General features: G+C 38.8%; 1 protein-coding gene across 2 annotated transcripts in view; it reads left to right on the forward strand.

The window, feature by feature from the left end:
• Nucleotides 1-26,575, forward strand: part of AHCTF1 (AT-hook containing transcription factor 1) — a 97,810-nt gene that overhangs the window by 15,019 nt on the left and 56,216 nt on the right. For both annotated transcript variants that reach the window (XM_034950220.3, XM_024927978.4), the window contains exons 2-13: nucleotides 3,333-3,460; nucleotides 5,312-5,565; nucleotides 8,285-8,465; nucleotides 13,919-14,126; nucleotides 16,753-16,869; nucleotides 18,382-18,466; nucleotides 19,727-19,877; nucleotides 21,934-22,066; nucleotides 22,157-22,338; nucleotides 22,890-22,951; nucleotides 24,048-24,176; nucleotides 26,459-26,549. In XM_034950220.3, the coding sequence (XP_034806111.1) occupies nucleotides 3,340-3,460; nucleotides 5,312-5,565; nucleotides 8,285-8,465; nucleotides 13,919-14,126; nucleotides 16,753-16,869; nucleotides 18,382-18,466; nucleotides 19,727-19,877; nucleotides 21,934-22,066; nucleotides 22,157-22,338; nucleotides 22,890-22,951; nucleotides 24,048-24,176; nucleotides 26,459-26,549 (1,714 nt within the window). In that variant the 5' untranslated portion in view covers nucleotides 3,333-3,339. The remainder of the gene's footprint in view (nucleotides 1-3,332; nucleotides 3,461-5,311; nucleotides 5,566-8,284; nucleotides 8,466-13,918; nucleotides 14,127-16,752; nucleotides 16,870-18,381; nucleotides 18,467-19,726; nucleotides 19,878-21,933; nucleotides 22,067-22,156; nucleotides 22,339-22,889; nucleotides 22,952-24,047; nucleotides 24,177-26,458; nucleotides 26,550-26,575) is intronic.

Genomic DNA, 26,575 nt, shown 5'->3' on the forward strand with positions numbered 1-26,575 from the left:
AATTCTGGTTTCTACTACTGTTGTTGAGTCATTTCTCTTTTTTGGTAGTGCCTAGGATTCATTGGACTTCCTGACTCAGGGAATCGGTGTGTCTATAAATCTGGGAAATATATTGCTTCTTCCTATTAGTACTATATTTTTGGGGGGATTCTGATTAGGCATATCTTAGATCTTCCTTATATTATCTATAATTTAAAACTACTCATCCCTTTGTGCTGCGTTCTGAATAAATTTTGGGGGCTTTCTAGTTTACTTTTTTACTTATCCTTTGAGTTTGTTTTTGTTGAGTATTAAGTAGGTACAAAATAATTTATTTGGTGAGTGGGTGCAAAAGAATATAAGCTAGAGAAGATCACGGTGCAGTGAATACCTGTGTACTCAGCACCAAGTTCTAGAGAAAGAACATTACCACTACTTCAGAGTCCCTCGTATATTCTTCCGCTTTCCCTCTCAAATCCACTGTGGATTCTGTGTTTATTTTTTCTTTGTTTTTTTCATAGTTTTGTCATGTTTGCATCCTTAAGCAATATTTTGCTTAGTTCTGCGTGTCTTTTTAACCTTATATAAATGTCATTTTGCGTGTATTTTCTGCTGCTTTTATTTTTATTATTATTATTTATTTATTGTGTCAGAGTTTCACTCTTGTTGCCCAGGCTGGAGTGCAATGCTGTGGTCTTGGTTCACTGCAACCTCCTTCTCCCAGGTTCAAGCGATTCTCCTGCCTCAGCCTCCCGAGTAGCTGAGATTACAGGCATGCGCCACCATGCTCAGCTGATTTTTTTTTTGGTATTATTAGTAGAGATGGGGATTCACCATGTTGGCCAGGCTAGTCTTGAACTCCAGACCTCAGGTGATCCACCTGCCTTGGCCTCCCACAGTGCTGGGATTATAGGCGTGAGGCACCGTGCCTGGATGCTTTTATTGTTTAATAATTTTTTTTTTTTTTTTTTGAGACAGAGTTTTGCTCTGTCACCCAGGCTGGAGTGCAGTGGTGCGATGTCGGCTCACTGCAAGCTCCGCCTCCCAGGTTCATGCCATTCTCCTGCCTCAGCCTCCCGAGTAGCTGGAACTACAGGCGCCCGCCACCACGCTGGGCTAGTTTTTTGTATTTTTAGTAGAGACAGGGTTTCACCTTGTTAGCCAGGATGGTCTCGATCTCCTGACCTCATGATTCGCCGCCTCAGCCTCCCAAAGTGCTGGGATTACAGGCGTGAGCCACCACGCCCGGCTGGTTTAATAATATATTCTGACATTCATTCATATTGTTGCATGTAGCTGTGATTCACTCTCATTGCTCCATTGAATTTTTATACCCATTGAGTTTTAGTTTTTATTTAATTTTTCATTTTTAGAAATTTTTTCAAATCTACTTGATTTTTCCTTTAACATTTACAGTTTCTTATCAAGCTAAATCGCTGATTTACACAAATATATTAGACATTTACTTTCTAATCTCTGGTAATTTCAATATCTGAAGTCCTCAGTCATCTGATTCCGCTGGCTATTGGATATCCTTGTGTGTTTTGTTATTTGGACTGTGAGCTGCTTTTCTTTTTTCTTTTCTTTTTTTTTTTTTGCTGGGGACAGAGTCTCACTGTGTCGTCAGGCTGGAGTGCAGTTGCACAATCTCGGCTCACTGCAACTGCCTCCTGGGTTCAAGCAATTCTCCTGCCTCAGCCTCCTGAGTAGCTGGAATTACAAGCGTATGCCTCCACGCCTGGCTAATTTATTTTTGTATTTTTAGTAGAGACGGGTTTTCACCATGTTGTCCAGGATGGTCTCGATCTCTTGAGCTCATGATCCTCCTGCCTTGGCCTCCCAAAGTGGTGTTACAGGCATGAGCCACCGTGCCTGGCTCTGTGAGTTTATTTTCTTTGTTGCTTTAACTTTGAGAATTCTTTGAGATTCCAGAGGATATGTGGTTGTTTCCGTGGATTGCTTGGAGCAACCAACCTGAAAATACTTGATAATAAATTCTTCTCTTGAGGATTTTTTTTTTTTTTTTTGAGATGGAGTCTTGCTCTGTCACCGAGGCTAGAGTGCAGTGAGGCTCACTGCAACCTCCACCTCCTGGGTTCAAGTGATTCTCCTGCTTCAGCCTCCCGAGTAGCTGAGACTACAGGTGTGTGCCACCATGCCTGGCTAATTTTTTGTATTTTTAGTAGAGACGGGGTTTCACCATATTAGCCAGGATGGTGTCGATCTCCTAACCTCGTGATCCGCCTGCCTCAGCCTCCCAAAGTGCTGGGATTACAGGCGTGAGCCACCACGCCCGGCCTCTTGAGGATTTCCATATAACCTAGCTTGAATTCTGGCCACACATTTGTATGAAAGAAAATGTTGTCTTTCTGAGTAAGAGACTCAGAGCCATGGTCAATGTGGACAGCTTTTTTGTACCCATCCTGTACAATGGGTATTGTTCTTGCTCACCTTTAGGCTGATGTAGCCTAGTGGAGTTTAATGGGGTTGAGGGATGCGCTTATTAGTTCTCTTTGTCCTAGGCTTTATCTTTTGCCTCTGGATCTTAGAGTGCCCAGAATAAGATCAGGGTTCCCAGGACTGGATTTGATAGCTAACCAACTCAGATGGCTAAAATCTTTCTGTATTTTAACTAGTATTTTTGGTTGTTTATAATGGGAGTAGTCATTCTGGGAATCTGATCTTCTAAATGAAAGACAACTTTATGCCTATATTATTTCTATCCTGCAAAAGATACGTACCAAACTTGATTTCTGGGGTTTCTGTGAATTTATACATTTTTCATGGACTTTCTCCCCCTTTACTGAAGAAATGATTTTTCTAAAAGACACCAATCACTTTTTCTTTTTTCTGTAGGGAGGATGGTGGTGGTGAGGTGTTCTTTGCAAGGAGGTTCGACAATGAGATGAATTGCACTGAACTAGTGTTTAAAGAATCTAGGGAATAATGTATATCCTTAGTACATCTGGCTTAATGAATGTTTACTTTCCTAAAGCTGTTTGGGAAATACTTTCTTAGGAGACAGTAGAATACCTTGGTCCCAGATGCATGTCATTTGTTTTTAAGACTGGATTTTGCTCTGTCGCCCATGCTGGAGTGAAGTGGCACAATCATAGCTCACTGGAGGCGCAGCCTCGAACTTCTGGGATCAGTTCATCCTCCTGCCTCAGCCTCCCAAGTAGCTGGGACTTAAAGGCGTGAGCCTCCGCATCTGGCCAATATGTATTTTGTAACCAGATTTTAGTTTTTCTTTATTTTGTTGGTGGCTTTTACTGTTTTTCCTGGCTGGACATAATCAAGTATATTGTCTACAAATGTGTCATAATAATGTTTTCTTTTAAAAATATTTACAGTGGAAGTATGCGAGACTTAAGAGCTCAAGTGACTAGTGGTCTCCTGCCATTTCCAGAAGTGACTCTTCAAGCCCTTGGAGAAGATGAAATAACATTAGAATCTGTGCTTCGTGGCAAGTTTGCTGCAGGTAAACATAATGTTACTGAACATTTACTAATACAATTGATTTGTAAGATAATAATAAGTATATATTATAGTTTCTTTATGTGGAAGAAGAAAAAGCAGAACCTGAGTGATCTTAAATATATAACATCTACAGTTACATATATAACATCTATAAGCTCTTAAACACGTTATCAGTGAACCTCTGATTGGGGGGGTTATAGTTAATTTTTCCTTATTAAAAATCTCATGTGTTTTGTGTCTTAGTATTATCTATGTTTGGGAAGTAGAAGTAACATGCAACTAGTTTTTCTTTATAATTAGGAAGTTTTATTGGTGATGAGTTTGGATTAGAACCTGAACAGTGTCATGAGTAGAAAAGTCCAGGGCCCTAGATGTTATAAAATTTTCAGAAAATCTCGTTTTCTGATTTCATTTACCTGAATAAGATCTTAATGTGTAACTTAGATTGTGTAATACATCAGAGAACCATACTAAAGAAGGCTTTCTCTTATTGATCTTGTTCTAATGAAAGATATTGCAGAAGACTTTTCTGAATATAAGCTTCGTAGCCATCTTCCCAGCAGGCAGAGAGCAAAACATATGTATCAGTCATTTCTCTCTTGACAGTGCCATTCTCTTGAATGTTAAAAGGAACAACAGTACTTTCTATATGCCAGGCATTGTACGATGACTTCATTGGAGTGGTGTAAAACTTTTTTCTAAGTAGCCACTGTTCTGTGTAACTGAGAATGAAATCATTTATTTGATCCCAGTTATACAGGTAAGTGGCAGAAAGGATCTTGGAACCTTGGCGTTCTCAGACCCCACTGTACCATGCTACTTTCTTAAACTGTGGCCTCCCTTAGCTATAAACTTACATATCCAACTAATGTACTTGGATGCTTGATGGACATCTCAAATTTAGAAGTTACCGTTCATCTGGTTGTTCAAGCAGAAATTCGGAGTCTGTACTTGATTCTTGTTTTACTCACCTCCCTGTGTCTCATTCATCAGCAAGGAAATCCAATTAGTTCTCCCTCTAAGTTGAATCTCCAGTCAACCCACTTTTCTCTATTCGGTCACCTAGCAGGTGTCGTCTTCCACCCAGTGCTGCTACTCTGTGCTTCTCCTTGTCCGTTCTTTGCTTAGCAGCTGGAGTAACATTTAAAAACATGCATAAATCAGATAGTTACTGACTTGATTTAAATCAGATAGTCACCTCTATGACTTTACATTGCAGGCAGGGTAAAATCCAAACATGACTAATAGGCGGAGAAGAGGTTCTGAGACTTCCTATCATTATGCTAGTTATGTCTTAATTTCTTAATTGGACTGTGAACTCTTTAGGGATAGAATAATATGTTCTATTTTATAACTGCCATAACTTCTAGTTTAAATCGTTTAAGCCTTAGTAGTTAAAGCATGAGTTTTGGAGTTAAACAGGCTTGGGATCTACTTCTGCCTGTGCTACTTTTTGGCTTTGGGAAGGTTAAACAGTATTCAGGTTTAGCTGCCTTATCTCTACATTGAGGTGTGATAAGGAATAAATGAGATAACATTCAAGCACATACCATGGTGGTGGCTTTTACTGAATGACTATTATTATTATTATTTGAGATGAAGTCTTGGCTCTGTCACGCAGGCTGGAGTGCAGTGGCATGATCTCGGCTTACTCCAAGCTCCACCTCCCAGGTTCACGCCACTGAATGACTATTATTATTGTAATGATAGTTGCTTGATTAAAAGATTTCAATGTGGAGATAATATGTAAAGTTTTATGTAATGAACATATAGTTGTATGTAAATGAGCTAATCGTTATTGCATGTTTTGTGTATATACAATATTAAAATAAGCAATTTTTTTTTCTTCTAGGGAAAAATGGACTTGCTTGCTTGGCTTGTGGTCCACAACTTGAGGTAGTAAACTCTATAACAGGAGAGCGATTGTCTGCTTACAGATTCAGTGGAGTCAATGAACAGCCTCCTGTAGTTTTAGCTGTGAAAGAATTCTCTTGGCAGAAGAGAACTGGATTATTAATAGGATTGGAAGAAACAGAAGGGAGTGTTCTCTGTCTTTATGACCTTGGAATATCAAAAGTAGTTAAAGCAGTTGTTCTTCCTGGAAGGGTAGGTACTGTTTAAGATACCTGGACATTCTCTTTCAAAACTGAACCCCTGCTGGTTATATAGGTGTGTTACTTTGTGAAATTTCACTGACCCGCAACATTTACAATTTGTATACTTTTATGTAAATGTGTTACTCTTAGGTAAAGTGTTTAGAATAAAAATGAGGTTAAAGATGATATGTTATTCGAGGAACTTAACATTTAAAATGTAACTTTCTTATTGGTTAAAACGTTCCAGAATAAAAATAGCAATGACATGTAATGTTCTGATACTCTTTTTTTGTGAAAAGTATCATCTAAATCTTGTTCTTATCTCCAGTTGTGTTCTATGAGGACACTCGAAGTTTATAAAAATGTATTCATTACTATTCAATTTTTAAAATGTTTTTACCTTTTAAATTTGCGACAATAGTCTTGGATTGGAGCATTATGGAAAATATATGTTAGATTCCCAGGATGAATAAATTGAACTTGGTCTGTGCTTTTAGAGAGCTTATAGTCTAGTGGGAGAAGACAAATGAATAAGACTAGCATAAATATAGTGAATACTTTAATAAATTTAAGCACTTGGAACATGTAGAATGGGTAATTTCTAGTCAAAAGAGTTGGACATTTTAGATAAAGAGACTAGCATGGAAAAATAGTAGTACAGAGAGCATTTGGGAAACTAGACTTGATTTAGAATGGCTGAGGGAGGGATGAGGGGAAGGAAGAATAGGGGGCCAGAAACGTTAGGTTTTAGATTGTGAATGGCCTTGTTTGTAATTAGGGGCTCCTTTGAAATCAACGGTGAAGTAATTTTTTTTTGAGACAGAGTCGCTCTGTCAGCAGGCTGGAGTGCAGTGGCATGATCTCAGCTCACTGCAACCTCCGTGTCCCGGGTTCAACCGATTCTCCTGCCTTAGCCTCCTGAGTAGCTGGGACTACAGGCGTGCACCACCACGCCCAGCTAATTTTTGTATTTTTAGTAGAGATGGGGTTTCACCCTGTTGGCCAGGCTGCTCTCGATCTCTTGACCTCATGATCCACCTGCCTTAGCCTCCCAAAGTGCTGGGATTACAGGCATGAGCCACCACGCCCGGCCAGTGGTGAAGTAATTTTAAGTAGAACTCTCATGTGAAAGGCTTGCTTGGATTGGGTCAGCGAGGATATTGTGAGAATAGAAACAAGTAGACTATTGCCATTCAGGTAAGTAATGATGAGGAGCTGAACCAGGGAAATGACAGTAGAAATGGAGAAGATGGGGCAGATTCAGAACACATACAGAAGGAAACATGGATACTCATTGATCATTTGGATGAGGAATTGAGAAGAAACAAGGTTCCTGAACTGGTTGCTCAGTTGAATGCATGGTTGGTGTATGGAAGAGAGAATATAGAATAAGGAAAAGATGGGGGAGTAGCGATAGACACTTTCAAAAGTTCAACCTACTAGGTATTTTTTGGGTAGGGTGCAGTATACACTCATTATGTTTATTTTTGTCTTCTAAAATTAAGGTAATAGTATTAATCACTTCATATAGTATTTTTATGAGGAATGTAAACTTAGATTCACTACTCCTCACTGAGGAATTGAATATGCTTTAGTATTTATAGACATTATTACAGTAATTAGAAAAGAAACAGTGATGAAGTTACAGCTTTCAGAATTAGAAACACTGAATAATGTTTTGTATACTGATATAAAGAGCCAGGCTTTTGTCTGTAGTAAGTTACAGCCTGAAACAACTTCTAATCTTATTAACACATGAATCATTGATATCAGATATTTTCTTTTCTTGCCAGAACATTCATCAGTACAGGTTGAGAATCCCCTGTCCAAAATGCCTGGGACTAGAAGTGTTTTAGATTTTGGACTTTTGGATTTGGATGTTCAACCTGTATTAGCATAGAAATCACCAAACATTTTATCATATATCATACCTAATTAATTTTTATGAATTAATAGGAAACTGAAGGAAAGACAAGTATAAAATATGGATGACTAGTTATAGACATTTAAAATTTGACTCATGAGATGAAGGAGAAAAATATGACTCCATAAAATAGCTAAAGTATACTTTTCTTTAAATAATAGCAATTCTTGTTAAGTGTCAGTGATCCAGTGACTGCCAGAGCTTTATATGAAGTCCAATAGAAAGAAGGTTAGACCTCTTCAGTCTTTAAGGTATAAAGAGGACTTAAAATATCTTTTTTGTTGTTGTTTTTTAAAGAGTAAACAGTAAATTTTTCTGGAATGATTAGTTTTTACTCTTAGGAGAAGAGGCCATAGAATCCTAGAGTAGCTGTTTAAGAGCTTTAAAATGAGAACAATTTAGGTTTGTGTTTTATGCGTAATGATTTTATGGCTTGAATAACTAGACTGACTTTCTAAGCCTCAGGTTATTTCATCTTTAAAGAGAAGTACTCACACATAGTCTACTATCAAAGCATTGTCATGAACATTGAATGAGCCAGGTAACACAATGCCTGGCGTATCAGTAAGCTCTCAGTCAACATCAATTGTTAGTCCAACTGCGTGATTTTTCTATGTATTGAGTAATGGTGTAATTCCTAGTATAGCTGAAGATTTCATTATTCAGATCACAAGTATCAAATGCAAATTTACTCTATAGTCTTAAATCTATTATAACTGATAACCTGCTTTAACTTAAATTTATTGTGTTAATTATATTTTCTTACTTTGCAGAAGAAAAGCAAATCACGTATTATGTTTTGTAGGTAACAGCTATTGAACCTATAATTAATCATGGAGGAGCCAGTGCAAGCACTCAGCATTTACATCCAAGTCTGCGATGGCTTTTTGGAGTGGCAGCTGTGGTCACTGATGTTGGACAGATCCTTCTTGTTGACCTATGTTTGGATGACTTGTCATGCAATCAAAATGAAGTTGAAGCATCAGGTAATCAGTTCTTTACTTGAAACCAAAAATGGAGCACCTGGATATTCTGATGCAATATTTTTTAAAGTAGCCAAATTTTTTTATAGCAGCTGGAGTAAAATAAAAGATATCTTCCTATCTATAAAAAAAAAAAAGGTATTTTAAAATCTTTTTTATTGTCTGGACCTGAGCACAGTGGATACTTCTTGCATAAGATACTGTTTTGTTGATCAGGTGTTCATATGTTCTCAAGTAGGCCTTGAGAAAGGTAGTGATAATTGATTTTATTTGTTTTCATTTACATACCTGAATAAGATCTATTCTTAAGTAAATGCTGGAATAAGGGCTAAATATAAGAAATCTTGAGCCTTATCAGCCAATATGAAATTACCCAGCAATGTAGGATCTAACATAGTGTTTTTGGCATATTGTTTATGTTTCTGTGGTAACACCAAGATAGAAATAAAATATTAGGAAATAACAGTAACTAAAAGTCTTTCTCACAAAATAACATCCTAAAATAGAAGTAATTCTATTCAGATTCAAAGAAAATGAAATACTTTTTCTCCTTTAAATGCTTGTATTTATAAAATTACTTTTTTCCAAGTGCTTTCAGTTTTTGAAAATTATGAGTCTCTGGTTTATGAAGAAAGGAAGAGCTAACCTTAAAATGTGTTTTTTACTCTTAATTTTTAGAAAAGGACTATTCGACCCCAAAAAATTTTGACTTTGGCTTTGTGAGGACGTTCTTGGTTTTGTTTTGTTTTTTTTTTTTTTTGGAGACGGTGTCTCGCTCTGTTGCCAGGCTGGAGTGCAGTGGCGTAATCCCTGCTCACTGCAATCTCCGCCTCCCGTGTTCAAGCGATTCTCCTGCCTCAGCCTCCTGAGTAGCTGAGATTACAGGCACACACCACCATGCCTGGCTAATTTTTGTATTTTTTTTTTTTTAGTAGAGATGGGGTTTCACCATATTGGCCAGGATGGTCTCGATCTCTTGACCTTGTGATCCGCCCGCCTTGGCCTCCCAAGTGCTGGGATTACAGGTGTGAGCCACCACACCCGGCACATTCTTGATTTTTAAAGCAAGCCTAGAATATCAGTGTAGCTCTTTTCATTTATGGAGCAGCTCAGAAATAGATACAAACTATCAACATTTTATGTAGTTTATAATGAACATAACTAATAAAAATTGTCAGTGTATAAAAAAACCGATTAAAACTGCCAGTGGTGGAAGCGGGAGGGGAGGCTGCAGTGAACCGAGATCACGCCACTGCACTCCAGCCTGGGCGACAGAGCAAGAATCCATCTCAAAGAAAACAAAAACAAAAAAACTGCAAGTGATAAAAACTATACTTAACAAGAAATGGAAGAGCCAAAATCATCTGAACAAAACTTAAATATGCAAAATCAGACCTGAAAAAATTTGATTTGGCAGAAATAATGGTCATACATGCACTTTAAAATATCTTCATAGAAGAGCTGGGCGCGGTGGCTCATGCCTGGAATCCCAGCACTTTGGGAGGCCAAGGCGGGTGGATCACTTGAGGTCGGGAGTTTGAGACCAGCCTGACCAACATGGAGAAACCCCGTCTCTACTAAAAAATATAAAATTAGCCAGGTGTGGTGGCGCATGCCTCTAATCCCAGCTACTCAGGAGGCTGAGGCAGGAGAATCACTTGAACCTGGGAGGTGGAGGCTGCAGTGAGCCGAGATTGCGCCATTGCATTCCAGCCTGGGCAACAAGAGTGAAACTCCATCTCAAAAAAAAAGAATCTTCATAGATAGACGCTATACCTTAAAATTTGGTATGTATACAAACCTGATTGATTAATAAAATTTTTATGTGAAGTTTAAATGAAAAGAATTGATGAGCAAAAGCAATAACTAAAAATGAATTTATAGATTATCAGAAATAGTTTGACTGCTTTTTATGGAAGATTAATCAAAGAAGTAGGCTTGATAGGCTTTTGTTTCATAGTGTATTTTGTGGTTATAGGTGTAAGGCTAATTAAAATGCTTATATTCATAATTAAAACTCCCTTCAAGTCAATATGGTGGCGTTAAAACATCCTTCATTTCAGAGGTCAGTAATCAGTAGGTGCACAAGGATAATTTTATAACGAAAGTCTCTGGATTGTGATCAGAACCATTTCTCAATTTTGAGAATTGGAAGCAGTTGGACTTTATAGCACAAAAAATTAAGCTTTAGGGTTTAATGCAAAATAAATTTTATTGATTACAAAAGTAATTTATGATTACAACTGTTTAGGCTTCACTGAAATACACCAAGGTAGGAAATGAAATTCCAAACATACAGCATAAATATTGTTCTGCAGCTTCCCCAGACTTAACCGGTTTCTTATACATCTTTCCACGTCAGAACACATAGGGCTTACCCATTTCTTTTGAGTAAATTTGTAGTATCCCATTGTGTGAACTGTTTGTTGTGGCAAAATTTAATCTCTTCTTCTCTGAAAAAGACATCAGAAGCAGAAGTGATTTGGGGGTGGGGGCCCTGTTCTAGGACAGTGTGATATGATTTTTCCCCCTTTATAACAATGAGAGAATCTGCTCTTGCACAGTGGTTATATTAATATATGAGTCTGAGTTTTTAAATTTTTTTATTGAAGATTTCAGACATCTTCAGATAGTTAGAAGAATACAAGAGTTCCCATAAACCCATCACCCAAATTCAAGTTAATTTTCAACATTTGCTATATGTGTGTCTGTTTAGTTCATTCCCCTTTCCTCCTTTCCCTCTTTTCTTCTGTGTTAGTTTAAAGCAAATAGGGATATTTTATTACATAATCATAATGCCAATAACACTTCTTTGGTATAGTGTGTTATCTAGACTATAATCAAATTGATGTGATTATCCAAAGCATCTTTTTACATTTGGATTGTTTGGATTGGAATTCAAATACAGTCTGCACATTAATTGCATTTGACAGTTAAGTCTCAAGTCTCCTTGAACGTACAGCAATCCTCTTTCTGTCCTCTCTGTTTTTATTTTTAGTGCCATTGACTTGCTGAAGTTATCTGATAGAATGTTCCACATTTTGGAATTAACTGTGCTTTCATGTGGTATCATTTTCGATTTTCTGCAAATTAAATTAGCTCTGGTTATAGATGAAGGTTTAGTATTTTGGCAAGGTAGTTTGGAAGTGCTGAGTACTTCATATTGTATCACATCAGGAGACACATAGTGTCTAGTAGTTTCAATTAGTGATCAGTGGATTCACATGGTGACAGCATGATTCTTCCTTTTTAAAGTCTGTCATCAACTTTAAACTAGTGGTTCTCAGCAGGGGGTGAATTTTGTCCTCCAGGAGATGTTTGGCAATGTTAGAAGACATTTTTGATTGTTACTGCTGGTGCTACTTGCTACTAGTAGTTAGAGACTAATGATGTGGCTTAGCGTCCTACAGTGTACAGGATAGCCCTCTGCAGGGTAGTTCCCCCTTATCTGTGAGGGGTACATTCCAAGAACCCCAGTGGATGCCGAAACCACAGCTAGTACTGAAACCTGCACACATTATGATTTTTCCTTATTAAATCAAGAACTTTGACCTCTTCATTTAAAGGAAGCACTTTACAGCTTCTCTTTGGCATATCTGAATTGCCAGCATGACCACTCTTGTGCTTTGAGGCCGTTAAGTCAAATAAGGGTTACTTGAACACAAGCACTGCAATACTGCAACAGTTGATCTGAGAACGAAGATGGCTACTAAGGGTGGCTTATACAGTGTGGATACACTGGACAAAGGTATGATTTATGTCCCTTTGATGGTAGCAGATTTCATCATACCACTCAGAGCAGCATGCAAATTTTTTTTTTTTTTTTTTTTTTTTTTGAGAGGCTGGAGTGCAGTGGCGCAATCTCGGCTCACTGCAACCTCTGCCTCCTGGGTTCAGGTGATTCTTCTGCCTCAGCCTCCCAAGTAGCTGGGACTACAGTTGCACACCACCATGTCCGGCCAATTTTTTTTTTTTTTTTTTTTTAGTAGAGCCGAGGTTTCACCATATTGGTCAGGCTGGTCTTGAACTCCTGACTTCATGATCTGCCCGCCTCAGCCTCCCAAAGTGCTGGGATTACAGGCATGAGCCACCTCACCTGGCTGAATTTTATATATAGATAGATAGATAGATAGATACAGATATATATAGATACAGAATTAACTGTTTAATATTTTTGGACTTTGGTTTACTACAGGTAACTGAAATTGGAGAGTGAAACTGTAAATAATGAGAGGGAATACTGTAATGCCAAAATTATAAAACCCTACTTTGAGCTAATTGTTTCATCCATTAAGATTTTTTTTTTTTTTCTTTTGAGACGGAGTCTTGCTCTGTCACCCAGGCTGGGGTGCAGTGGCTCAATCTTGGCTCACGGCAAGCTCTGCCTCCCGGATTCACACCATTCTCCTCCTGCCTCAGCCTCCCCAGCAGCTGGGACTACAGGCGCACGCCGCCATGCCCGGCTAATTTTTTTTTTTTTTTTTTTTTTTAGTAGAGACTGGGTTTCACCGTGTTAACCAGGATGGTCTCAATCTCCTGACCTTGTGATCCGCCCACCTCGGCCTTCCAAAGTGCTGAGATTACAGGCGTGAGCCACCGTGCCCGGCCTAAGATTCTTGGATAAGTCCCTTATTTCATTAAGGGCTGCAAAATGATGATTTTTATGTTCTGTCAATGTAAAGAATAATTTTCTCATTAATTAGGGCTTTCTGGTCACTCTGAAACACAATGTCTACAGAACAGGCAGGATAAATGTTTAGTGTTTCTTAAGTACTAATTTTCAGAGTAAGCAGGTGATACCTAGTTACTCCAATTGTTCAATATAAGGTCTTTTGTAGGTGGGGAGGGTAGGCTTCCCCCTTGCCCCACCCCTCTTTTTTTTTTTTTTTTTGTATCCCTGTGGATTTTTCAGGTTTGGCATATTTAATGTGTTTCATTAATTTTATTGTTTTTGATGCCCAAAATGTCCTGTCATTGGTAATGAGAGCCCCTTCATGTTGTCTGATACATTCTCTTTCATCTGTGATAGCTTCCTAGATTACTGGCATAAGATGTACCAGGCTCATTTTATGTATTTTCTTCCCCCTGACCCGGAATCAGCCATTGCTCCAAGGAAGGTATTCAGGTAGTAGTTCTAAATTTCAATAAAGAAATAAATCAGTTTTATTTATGGTTGTTAACCCTAAAAAAATTCTATCTTAGATAATATTTGAGATGTACTGAGAGAATTTTTTAATATTATATAATTTAATGTGTTTTTTAAATTGTGGCATTTAAATAGATAAGGATGGCAATTTTCTAGTTTAACATACTTTTTTGTTATCACTAATCTTTTAATTTCAATTAACTTCATTTAACTCAGTTGACTTCATTTGCAGCTTGAATAATGGATGACATATTTGCTTTTAATGCTGTTTCTAGTTTTTTAACTTCATTTGTCTAATTTGTGGTTTTAGATCTTGAAGTTCTAACTGGTATCCCAGCTGAAGTACCACACATTAGAGAAAGTGTAATGAGAGAAGGGCGCCATCTGTGTTTCCAGTTAGTAAGTCCAACAGGAACAGCTGTTTCAACTCTTAGTTACATAAGCAGGACAAATCAGCTTGCTGTAGGTTTTTCTGATGGCTATCTAGCACTTTGGAACATGAAAAGCATGAAAAGAGAGTAAGTATAACTTTTTTCCCTTATTTGATTATAGGTAGTTTTTTTGCATATAGCTTGTACTCAGTTACTAATATTTGAAAGTTAGCATAGTGAGAAAAGGGTGGGTAGATTAATGATTGAATGAATGATTGAGATGACTAATTTTTCATGGCATTAAATCAATGTGAATACCATAAAGGAGTGACTTAGCACATGAATTTAGCTTTATTTTTTTTCAGTGTTTATTTAAAAGGCATTACACCATCCTGGCTAACACGGTGAAACACCGTCTCTACTAAAAATACAAAAAATTAGCCGGGCGTGGTAGCGGGCGCCTGTAGTCCCAGCTACTCGGGAGGCTGAGGCAGGAGAATGGCGTGAACCCGGGAGGCGGAGCTTGCAGTGAGCCGAGATTGCGCCACTGTGCTCCAGCCTGGGCGACAGAGTGAGACTCCGTCTCAAAAAAAAAAAAAGGCATTACAGTCATGTGTTTAACATGCTAGTAAAGCATGACTTTGTAACTTTACAACGTTTTGGTCAACAACAGGCCTTATATAAGAAAGGGGTCTCATAAAATTTTACTGTATTTTGATTGTACCTTTTTAATGTTTAAGATACCATTGTGTTACAGTTGCCTGCAGTATTCCATACAGTAACATGCTGTACAGGTTAGTAGACTAAGAGCAACAGGCTATACCATCTAGCCTAGGTATATAGCGGGCTATACCATCTAGCCTAGGTGTATAGCGGGCTGTACCATCTAGCCTAGGTGTATAGCGGGCTGTACCATCTAGCCTAGGTGTATAGCGGGCTGTACCATCTAGCCTAGGTGTATAGCGGGCTGTACCATCTAGCCTAGGTGTATAGCGGGCTGTACCATCTAGCCTAGGTGTATAGCGGGCTGTACCATCTAGCCTAGGTGTATAGCGGGCTGTACCATCTAGCCTAGGTGTATAGCGGGCTGTACCATCTAGCCTAGGTGTATAGCGGGCTGTACCATCTAGCCTAGGTGTATAGCGGGCTGTACCATCTAGCCTAGGTGTATAGCGGGCTGTACCATCTAGCCTAGGTGTATAGCGGGCTGTACCATCTAGCCTAGGTGTATAGCGGGCTGTACCATCTAGCCTAGGTGTATAGCGGGCTGTACCATCTAGCCTAGGTGTATAGCGGGCTGTACCATCTAGCCTAGGTGTATAGCGGGCTGTACCATCTAGCCTAGGTGTATAGCGGGCTGTACCATCTAGGTTTGTGTTACTAGACTGTATGATGTTTGCACAATGACTGAATCCCTGACGAGCATTTCTCAGAACAGACCCCCTTTTGGTAAGTGACACATGACTGTGTTTGTATAATATGAGTTCTTTCAGAAGTACCTTCCTAATCATCATCTGTGTAAAGTAACAGCTTAATAAAGAATTCTCAGTTGAGAGGGAAAAAAAAGGATTTTTAAAAATCAAAGTTACAAAATACTTGCGTTTTAAATTTTTTCTGCTGTCAAAAAGTCCCCAAAATATAATTATATTGATACTTTGTAGCTAAGTTAATTTGTGTTAAGCGTTAAGTAGATGCCTATTTGGCCCTTAAGTTGTCAATTTATTTGTTTCTCCATTTTTCCTGAGGCATACTGGTATATTTTATTGAGTAATTTATCTTATGGGAAGTGTATCTCAACTCTCTTTGCTGTTATCCTTTTATCAGCTGTTTTTTTTTCTATTTTTGGGGGGGTGGGGTCTCACTCTGTTGCCCAGGCTGGAGTGCAGTGGCACGATCTTGGCTCACTGCAACCTCCACTTCCCAAGTTCAAGTGATTCTCCTGCCTCAGCCTCCCAAGTAGCTGGGACTACACGTGTGCACCACTGAACCCAGCTAGTTTTTGTATTTTTTTTTTTTTTAGAGACGGATTTTCACCATGTTGGTCAGGCTGGTCTCGAACTCCTGACCTTGTGATCCACCTGCCTCAGTCTCCCAAAGTGCTGGGATTACAGGTGTGAGCTACCGCGCCCGGCTGCCAGTTTGTCAGCTCATCTTTGAATTTGCTCCTAAAGAAATACCTGCAGTACCTGGCTTCTACAGCAGTGCTTTCTCTAACACTATCATCTCTTGGTCAATTTTTGCTTTTTTAGCAGTTTATGGGAACTCTTCAGTTTCTAACTCATCTTCTGTTGTAGTAGTGGGGAAACTGATGCTAAACCCAAACAGCTGAAAAGTCTCGTGGCAGTATCTCGTCTCTTTGTAGGGCACCTTTTATGGTTGAGCAGTATGTAGGAGTGTACATCAAATATGACTCTTAGGACCAGTTTACACAGACATGAATGCATCCGCTTGAGTAATTCTAACACTCCCCAGTTCTACCTCTTGGGCATTGAATATGACTCTTAGGACCAGTTACACACACACATAAATGCATCCGCTGGACTGCATCTGACTCTTCCCAGTTCTGTCTCTGGGGGATGGGTGCCATGACCATAGTCTTGATGTCTTGTGCCGTGTGTATTTTTGCAGATAAGATGACTTGGCCATGGCCCACAGATCACTTATTCTGGGGAAGTGTAGGAGCAGTGGTTGCCTAACCCAGGTTCTTACATGATGTACCTTTTTCCTTTGTATAAAATAACTTAAAAATATGAAATATACTCATTTGTTTCAGATATTACATACAATTGGAAAGTGGACAAGTTCCTGTATATGCTGTCACTTTTCAAGAACCTGAGAATGATCCTCGGAATTGCTGTTACTTGTGGGCTGTTCAGTCTACACAAGATAGGTAGGTCTCATACAAACTTTGTTTTGTTTTGTTTTGTTTTGTTTTTTTGGAGACGGAGTCTCGCTCTGTTTTCCAGGCTGGAGTGCAGTGGCATGATTTCGGCTCACTGCAACCTCCGCCTCCCGGATGCATGCCATTCTCTCGCTCAGCCTCCCGAGTAGCTGGGACTACAGGTGCCCGCCACCACGCCTGGCTAATTTTTATATTTTCAGTAGAGACGGGGTTTCACCATGTTGGCCAGGCTGGTCTTGAACTCCTGACCTCATGATCTGCCCGCCTCAGCCTCCCAAAGTGCTGGGATTACAGGTGTGAGTCACCACGCCTGGCCTGATACATACAATCTTTAAAAGTTAGTCAAAAATAGAACAGGTAGTCTATGTAGTTATGTAGTCTTTTTTAGTGAAGGCAACACAATTCTTTCAGTGAATTAGTGAGTAGTAGTTGAAATTATTTTAAAAGTTAAATGGTTGTTTCTACATGCTTGAATAATTCTGAGTTATCAGAAGAAATTGTGCGGACTTACTTGAATGTTTTTCACAGATTGAGAGCCTTGGAACCTTCTAAGTACCCTGCTCTCTTGTTCTCAATCTCAGTACCCTGCTCTCTTTTTCTTCAAATATACTTGGAGATTGAGAACAAGAGAGCTGGGTGGGTACTCAGCAAAGGACTAAGGAGTGAATAGTGTGGTATGAGGAATATTAGGAAGGTGTGGTGTGCTAGAAGCCAAGTAAAAGAAATAAGAACTAGTAATAGGAATTATTAAAAGGGATCAACTAGTAGTAAAATTCAGATTCAGATGATGTGGCTCTGGAATCTAAGCTCTTAACACTTACTGCATGCTTCGTGCTTGAGTTCACTACAGGGTTGATTTAGTATCTTCACTTTGTGTCTTGATAGGCCTCTCATGGTCGAGGGCAACATCCATATTTAAAAAAATTTTTTTCCCCACCCTTCCCCCAACTGCCCTTTCTCCTTCCCATACTCCCCACTGTCCTTTGAACCTCTACATTTTAAGTAAAAATAGCAAGATGGAGGAAGAGACCAGAATGAAGGCATAAAGGATATTTTGTTCATTAAGGAAGGTTCTCTGAGGTTACTATGGGATAATTCTGTTTACATCCTGGCCACAACTTTACCACAGGGTACTGCACTTAGCTGCAAAGGAAGCTGGGAGATGTTATAGAACTTTAGGCAACCATGTGTTTAAGTAGAGTATACCCATTGAAGAAGGAATATTTGAGAAAGAATATTGAGTAATCAGTCTTTGCTACATAAGATATCTCCTACAGTATGCAAACAGCATCGATTTAGTTGATTAGAATCAATAATAAATATCAATTATTATTTCAAAGGACTACATTTTTATAAAAATTACCGAAAACTAAATTTTTCACAGTGATTTTAGTTTTGTCACATGCACTCAACATTGCAAGCAAACTAAACTTACTTGGACAGTAAGAGATGTTTAATGTATTAATATATTTAGCGCGTCTTGGTTAATTTCTGTTTCAGTGAAGGGGATGTTTTGAGTTTGCATCTGCTGCAGCTGGCCTTTGGTAATAGAAAGTGTTTGGCATCAGGACAAATCTTATATGAGGTAAATGGTCATTGGACTATGGGCTTATATTACCATTTTGTTGTTTTCTATTTTAAATATGTTGTCTTTGTTTTAAGATATTGAAAAGTGATTCTTTTTTTTTTTTTTTTGAGACAGAGTCTCGCTCTGTCGCCCAGGCTGGAGTGCAGTGGTGCAATCTTGGCTCACTGCAACCTCCGCCACCTGGATTCAAGCAATTCTCTGCCTCAGCCTCTGGAGTAGCTGGGATTACAGGTGCCCGCCACCACGCCTGGCTAATTTTTTTGTATATTTAGCAGAGACGGGGGTCTCACCATCTTGGCCAGGCTGGTCTTGAACTCCTGACCTCGTGATCCACCCACCTCGAACTCCCAAAGTGCTGGGATTACAGGCGTGAGCCACCGCACCTGGCTGTGAAAAGCGATTCTTATATTGAAGTTAATATTGTATTCATAATGTAGTAGAAGTAATTTAAATTAGAGATCTGTTGTTTTACCTGTTTACCCAGGTAGCATTCTTAACTTCTCAGATACCATTTTCCTCTACAATGAGGGGATTGGACTAGATTCAAGCTTGTGGCTTAACTGGTACCCAGGAAACATAATTCCACTTTGTTGCTCTAACATACCAAGCATTAAGCCACAGGGTGATTTTTGTAAGAGGACATGCGCATCTAGGCTTTTAGATGGCTACCTGTTTATCTGGCTGGATTCCTGAGGAAATAGGAGGGTGCTGCTAATAGCTATACTTTGTACACCCTCACATGCCTGTCTCTAGAACCGACTTTTCTTAACCTAATGTTGGAGGGGTATAGAAACGGGTTTCAGGGAATCAATAAAGGCCCTGAATTATGTGTTGCATTTTTATGGGGGAAGTCTCATAGCCTTTTGTCAGATTGTTAAAGGTATCAATAAGCTAAAAGTCTAAGAACTATTCTAGAGCAAGAATTTCTGTGAGAACACAGGTATAGTATTGCTGGTCTGGGATGTATGCATATATAATTTTGATGGTTATTCCAGTTTACATACCAACCAGTAGTGCACGAGGGCTTCTGTGATAAATAACTTTAGAAGACTTGTTGGTAATTATTTTTGAGAGACTAAATCTCACTTTGTTTTAAAGTATGTAAAATTTTAGAGCCTTTTTCCATGATTGGTTCTCTTCAGTCTAAATTGTTTTCTTTGTATTGTGTGAACAATCTTTAAATTTGGAGAATATTTAATTTTAGAGTGACCTTTTGCCTAGAATCAGATTAATATTTGCGTGTATTTTATGTTACAGGGGTTAGAATACTGTGAAGAAAGATACACCCTGGACCTGACAGGTGGCATGTTCCCTTTGAGGGGACAGACGAGTAATACCAAATTGTTGGGATGCCAGAGTATAGAGAAATTTCGATCTCATGGTGACAGGGAGGAAGGTGTGAATGAAGGTTAGTTAAAGTACTTGAAATATGTCATGTGAAGGCTGGATTTAAAATTTATGACAGGTGTTATTTTCTAGATTTCATACTCCTGGCAGTTCAGAAAATTAGAATAGTAATTAACGGAATTTATTCAGTTCTATATGAGATACTAGATATTTCTTGCTCTCCAGATTGCTATGTATAACTAAACAATAAAATAGATTAGGGTAATGAAGGACCCTTTTATTTTAATCTAGTTCTCAAAACAGGCGATCCCTAGTCTGAACTAGTGTGAGTAGTCTTTGAATGAAGTTTACCTGTGTATTTTTTGAGCCATGTATGGCATACATGCCTTGGTTGTCTTGAATGTTTTCTCTGTCTCCTTTAGTGTCATCGCTTTTTCCTTGCAGTTTTTTTTGCATCGGTTTTTTAAGCCAGGATTATCATAATCCAGCCCTATCACTAGTGATGACCTTTGACAAATTGCTTAACATTTCAGAGCCCTGTTTCTCCATCTGTAAGTGGGATCCTAGTTAGACCTTTTGCAAAGGGTAGTTGTGAGGATTAAATCACACAGCGAACTTACCCATCCCAGAAATGCCCTTTTTGCTAGGGCCTGTATCTGTATTTCTGATCCAGGTTTCAGATCCAGTTAAATATGTGAAAAGCACATGTTGTCATGAGCTCACGTCTTTTTAAAGTTTTTATTTGTTTATTTATTTAGAGACAGGGGTCTCACTCTGATGCCCAGGCCAGTCCAGGCCAGAGTGTGGTGGCACGATCTTGGCTGGTTGCAGCCTTGACCTTCTGGGCTCAAGCAATTCTCCCATCTCGGTCTCCCAAGTAACTGGGACTGCCGGCACACACCACCACGCCTGGCTAATTTTTGTATTTTTTGTAGTGACAGGGTGTTTTTTTTTGTTTTGTTTTGTTTTTTTGAGATGGAGTCTCGCTCTGTCCAGTGCAGTCGCGCGATCTCAGCTCACTGCAAGCTCCGCCTCCGGGGTTCATGCCATTCTCCTGCTTCAGCCCCCTAAGTAGCTGGGGCTACAAGCACCCACCACCATACCCAGCTAATTTTTTGTATATTTAGTAGAGACAGGGTTTCACCGTGTTAGCCGTCTCCTGACCTCATGATCCACCCGCCTCGGCCTCCCCAAGTGCTGGGATTACAGGCGTGAGGCCACCGCACCTGGCCTGTTTTTGTTTTTTTAGAGACAGGGTCTCACTGTCACCCAGGCTGGAGTGCACTTGCACGATCTCGTCTCACTGCAACCTCTGCTTCCCAGGTTCAAGGGATCCTCCCACCTCAGCCTCCTGAGTAGCTGGGACTACAGGTGCATGCCACAATGCCCGGCTAATTTTTGTATTTTTTTGTAGAGATGAGGTTTTGCTGTGTTGCCTGGGCTGGTCTCGAATTTCTGGGCTCAATTGATCTGCCCACCTGGCCTTCCAAAGTGCTGGGATTACAAGTGTGAGCCACTGCATCTGGCCATGCTCTCTCTTATTCCCCATTCTTTCTATTTCCTTATAGTAGTGTTTCAGATTTTTACTTTCTTCTTCTCCTGTTGATGTCTCTTACTCTATTCCTGTCTTTCCATTCCACAGGCACCATCCAAGCACTTTTCTTTTTCTCTCTTTACCTTATAACTGGATAAGTCCTTCTCAGCTAAGGTTCATCATAATAAAGCCTTAATGCCCAAAGGCATCCGTTTTAGGTAGTGAATTAAATTCTCTAGTACTAGCTCCGTACCGTCCTTGGGAGAGAGACTGTTCATTCAAATCATTTTCTACTTTCTGCCTCTTAATACCTCAACGTTGCTCAAGTATTAACTGAAAACAAGCAAGGATATAACTTCTGATGAGTGACTACTTTTTAATAAGGCCTTAAAACTGAGAAACAGTCAAAATGCAAGTGAATGAATCTGGCCTTACATACAAATGATAGAAATGAGTTTTGATGAATCAAGTGAAATATGAATTAAACCGCTTAATTTATGAGAAAATCTTGCTATAATTCTGTTGAGGTGATTTTACTTTGAGATTCTTTATTCTGTTTTTAAAAATTATCTTTTTCTTTCAGCTCTATCGCCTGACACTAGTGTTTCAGTCTTTACCTGGCAGGTGAATATATATGGACAGGGAAAGCCTTCTGTATATTTGGGGCTTTTTGATATAAATCGTTGGTATCATGCACAAATGCCAGATTCGTTAAGGTATGATTCTTTTTTTTTCTCTCTCCTTTCTCTTTGTATTTGTATGTGTAGCTGACCAATGACTTAGTAATGTTTTAAATTTTCTTTTAGGTCAGGAGAATATCTCCATAATTGCTCTTATTTTGCACTGTGGTCCTTGGAGTCTGTTGTAAGTAGGACTTCTCCACATGGCATCTTGGATATATTAGTCCATGAGCGAAGCTTAAATAGAGGAGTCCCTCCTTCATATCCACCTCCCGAGCAGTTTTTTAATCCAAGCACTTATAATTTTGGTATGTATTTCCTTAACATTACCTCTTAAGAAAAGTAATGCACAAAAGTATGTAAATGTATACGTTGTGTAGTTTATTCATTTAGTGTTATCTGTTTGTATCTCACTGTTAGTTAACATATGGATAACTTAGGAAATTAATATATACACACAAGAAATTTAGTATTTATATGTTTTATAAAGGAATTATGACTTGGAGAAATTTAGTATTTATATGTTTTATAAAGGAATTATGACTTATTTTGAACTTGCTAGGAAAGATATTAACTGTTTCACATCTGGTGCATTTTATAGTAGCTTTTATTTTTTTGCTGTGTTTCTCAGCTGTGCTTGGAGTTTTTTGGGTTTTGTTTTTTGCTTTTTTCTTGTTTTGCTGTGTAATAGGTTTGTTATCTATTCTTAGGATGAAAATACCTAGAAAAGTTTATTTAAAGATTTATTACATGTAATAATTTGACACCTTGCCTTGCAGTCTGTTATTGGATAAATTTTGTTCTATTAATGCCATTTTAAATATATGTAAGTGGATTATTTTTTAAATCTTTTTTTTAGATGCCACTTGTTTGTTAAACTCGGGAGTTGTTCATTTAACTTGTACTGGCTTTCAGAAGGAGGTAGGTAACAACTAGTGATTTCTTAATTGAACTGAAGTCAGATCTTAGAATATAGTTGATTTATGGATTTAAGTTTTACTTAGTGATATTGTCAGTTGTTTCAGCTTAAATGGTAGCTTCTGCTAGGTTTATGAGATTATCAACTAGTAGTATCAGTTACTAATGACAGCCTGCCAGAAGACGTATTGTATGTTTTTAGCAACTAATTTATGTAGATGCTAGCTACGTGAACCTCAAGCTTTCTGTCTCCTCAGAAAGCTTATGAGGAAATGAAGTAATGCAAAGAAGGCACCTAGCACAGTGGTATAGTGCCTGGCACAGGAAAAAAAAAAAGAATTTTGAAAAATACTTTTCTCTTTTTGAGACGGAGTTTCGCTCTTGTTGTGCAGGCTGGGGTGCAGTGACGCCATCTCGGCTCATTGCAACCTCTGCCACCCAGGTTCAAGCGATTCTTCTGCTTCCGCCACCTGAGTAGCTAGGATTACAGGTGCTCACCACCATGCCCGGCTAATATTTTGTATTTTTAGTAGAGATGGGGTTTCACCATGTTGGCCAGGCTGGTCTCGAACTCCTGACCTCAGATGATCTGCCTGCCTCGGCCTCCCGAAGTGTTGGGATTATGAGCGTGAGCCACCGTGCCTGGCCTGAAAAATGCTTTTCTAGGGAAGTATGATGTGGCAGACCTTTTCATTGATAATCATCCAGATGTGGATGAATGCTGTATTTATACTTAATATCAAATCTCTTTCACATTAGATAAAGAGGAGTAGACTGCAGGAGTTTTCCTGTGTGTGTGTGTGTGTGTGTGTGTTTTGTCAAGATGTCACCAAATCTGTCAGCTTTAGAGAAGACAGCAGGGTTATACAGTTCATAAAAATATATAAGCTACCTTTTGCTAATAGTAGTATTCACAGCTAGCAAGCATTGGTTAAGCTTAAGAACCTATAAACTCTGTTTCTTGCAGGAAATATAGTCTTTCATAATTTCGACTTGCTATCTTTAAATTTTACTTAAATTTTAAGTGTAATTTATTAATCTTAAATTTGATTATTCAAATTGAGCATTGATTGATGCCTTACTAATTTATCTGTTACAGACTTTGACTTTTTTAAAGAAATCAGGTCCATCACTCAATGAACTCATTCCTGATGGTTATAATCGATGTCTTGTAGCTGGCCTTCTTTCCCCAAGATTTGTTGACGTTCAGCCTTCCAGTTTAAGCCAAGTGAGATGATTTTTAACTCTATTGTTTCTTTTGGTTGGATCACGTTATTAGCTTTCTATTACAGTAAAAATGTATTAGATAATTTCTGCAAAAATAGGTGAAGTAGTGTAATGCTGACTCTGGGTGATCAGCAGTTGTGGTCTTAGGTTTGGTTTAAAATTCCTATTCCTAATACCCAATAGGCCATAACTTGGCAGCAGGTTGACTTAGCTGTATAGAAGGATACAGGACAGGAAACACCTCATGGCTGCCTCAGGCTGGAATGCAGTGGCATGGTCATGGCTCACTGTAGCCTCAACCTCTTGGGCTTAAGCAGTCTTCCCACCCCAGCCCCCCCAAGTAGCTAGGACTACAGACAGGCACCACTATGCTTAGCCCTTTTTTTTTTTTTTTGGTAGAGACAGGGTCTCGCTATGTTGCCTAGGCTGGTCTTAAACACCAGGCCTCAAGTTACCCTCCCACCTTGGCATCCCAAAGTGCTGAAATTACAGGCATGAGCCACCTTGCCCAGCCTGTAATAATGTAATTTTACTGTACCTTTTCTGTGTTTACACATATACTTCATATTGTGTTACAGTTGCTTACAGTATTCAGCACAGTAACATGCTATACAGGTTTGTAGCTTAGGAGCAATATACATAGCCTTGATATGTAGTTGACTACACCATCTAAGTTTGTGTAAGTACGCTCTTACCATGATTGCACAACAATGAAACACCTAACGAAACATTCATCGGAATGTATCCCCATCATTAAGCAACACATGGCTATATGGAAAAATGCAATTCATTTTTGTATATTTATTTGATATCTACATAACTTTCAAGGTGTGCAACCATCAGCAAATAATATACTTTTTTCGTTTATTTGTTTGTTACTACCTTTATTTTTTTTGAGACAGCATCTCGGTCTGTTGCCCAGACTGGAGTGCAGTGACGTGATCTTGGCTCACTGCAACCTCCAACCTCCTGGGTTCAGGTGATTCTCCTGCCTCAGCCTCCTGAGTAGCTGGAACTAGAGGCGTGTGCCACCACACCCGGCTAATTTTTTATTTTTAGTAGAGACAGAGTTACACCATGTTGGCCAGGCTGGTCTCAAACTCCTGACCTCAAGTGATCTGCCCTCCTCGGCCTCCCAAAGTGCTGGGATTACAGGTGTGAGCCACTGTGCCTGGCCAGTGACTGAGTTTTCTCATTGCAATGTGGTAGAACTTCTATAAACTATAGGTAATAATGTTAGTAGCAGACGTTTTTGTTTTGTCCCTGGTATTAAATATAAATGGCTTCAGTGAGTCTCCGTTTAGAGTCACGCCTTCTTAGGTTTTGTGGACCATTATGTAATTCCCTCTGTACCTGTTTAACTTACATTCATGTGATTCCTTTTTGAACATCTTTTAATTTGCTCCTGTAATGAATGAAATTAATAGGTTCCTCTGATATTAAACCAGACTCAGTGATTTTCAAAATATCAGCTTTATTGAGATATTTCATACACCGTGCAGTTCAAATATTTCAAGTGTACAGTTCAGTGATTTTAATTCACAGAATTCTGCAACTGTCATCACATTCCATTTTAGGACATTTTTATTACTTCTAAAGAAAGTTCTATGCCCATAAACAGTCACTCCTTTTCCCTTACCTTCCTGCCTGCCCCATCCTACCCAGCCTTACATAATGACTAATCTACTTTCCTGTCTTTATAGATTGACCTATTCTAGACGTTTCATATAAATGGGTCAAATAATATGAAGTCTTTTGTGACTGTCTCATTTAGCATGTTTTCAAGGTTCCTCTGTATTATAGCAAGTATCAGTACTTCATCCCCTTTTATGGCTGTATCATATTCTGTTGTATGAGCATACCATAATTTGTTTATCTACAATTAATGGGCATTTGTGTTGTTTCCACTTTATGGCTATTAATAATGGTGCTGTGAACCTTCATGTGAAATTTTTGTTTGGGTGTGTATTTTTGTTTCTTTTTGGTATATACCTAGGTGTGGAATTGGAGGGTCGTGTGGTAAGTCTATGTTTAGCATACTGAGAAACCGCCAAACTGCTTTGCAGAGTGGCTGTTCCATTTTACATTCCCACCAGCAGTGTATGAGAGTTCCAGTTTTAACACATCCTTACCATGCTTGTTATTGTCTTTTGATTATAGCCCTTCTTATGGGTCATACTGATTTTTTTAGCCTTAAAATTTTTAAATTCTAAACCAGAACTTGCCTATGATCTCACACCCTCTTTCTTTCCATTTCTTTCCTTTCTATAATGCATGGTTTAGGAAGAACAGTTAGAAGCTATATTGTCAGCAGCAATTCAGACTAGTTCCCTGGGACTTTTGACTGGTTATATCCGAAGATGGATAACAGAAGGTAAGATTCTGATAACAAGTAAAATG

The sequence above is a fragment of the Pan paniscus genome, chromosome 1 (assembly GCF_029289425.2).
Source record: "Pan paniscus chromosome 1, NHGRI_mPanPan1-v2.0_pri, whole genome shotgun sequence".
In the NCBI taxonomy this organism is placed as follows: Eukaryota; Metazoa; Chordata; class Mammalia; order Primates; family Hominidae; genus Pan; species Pan paniscus.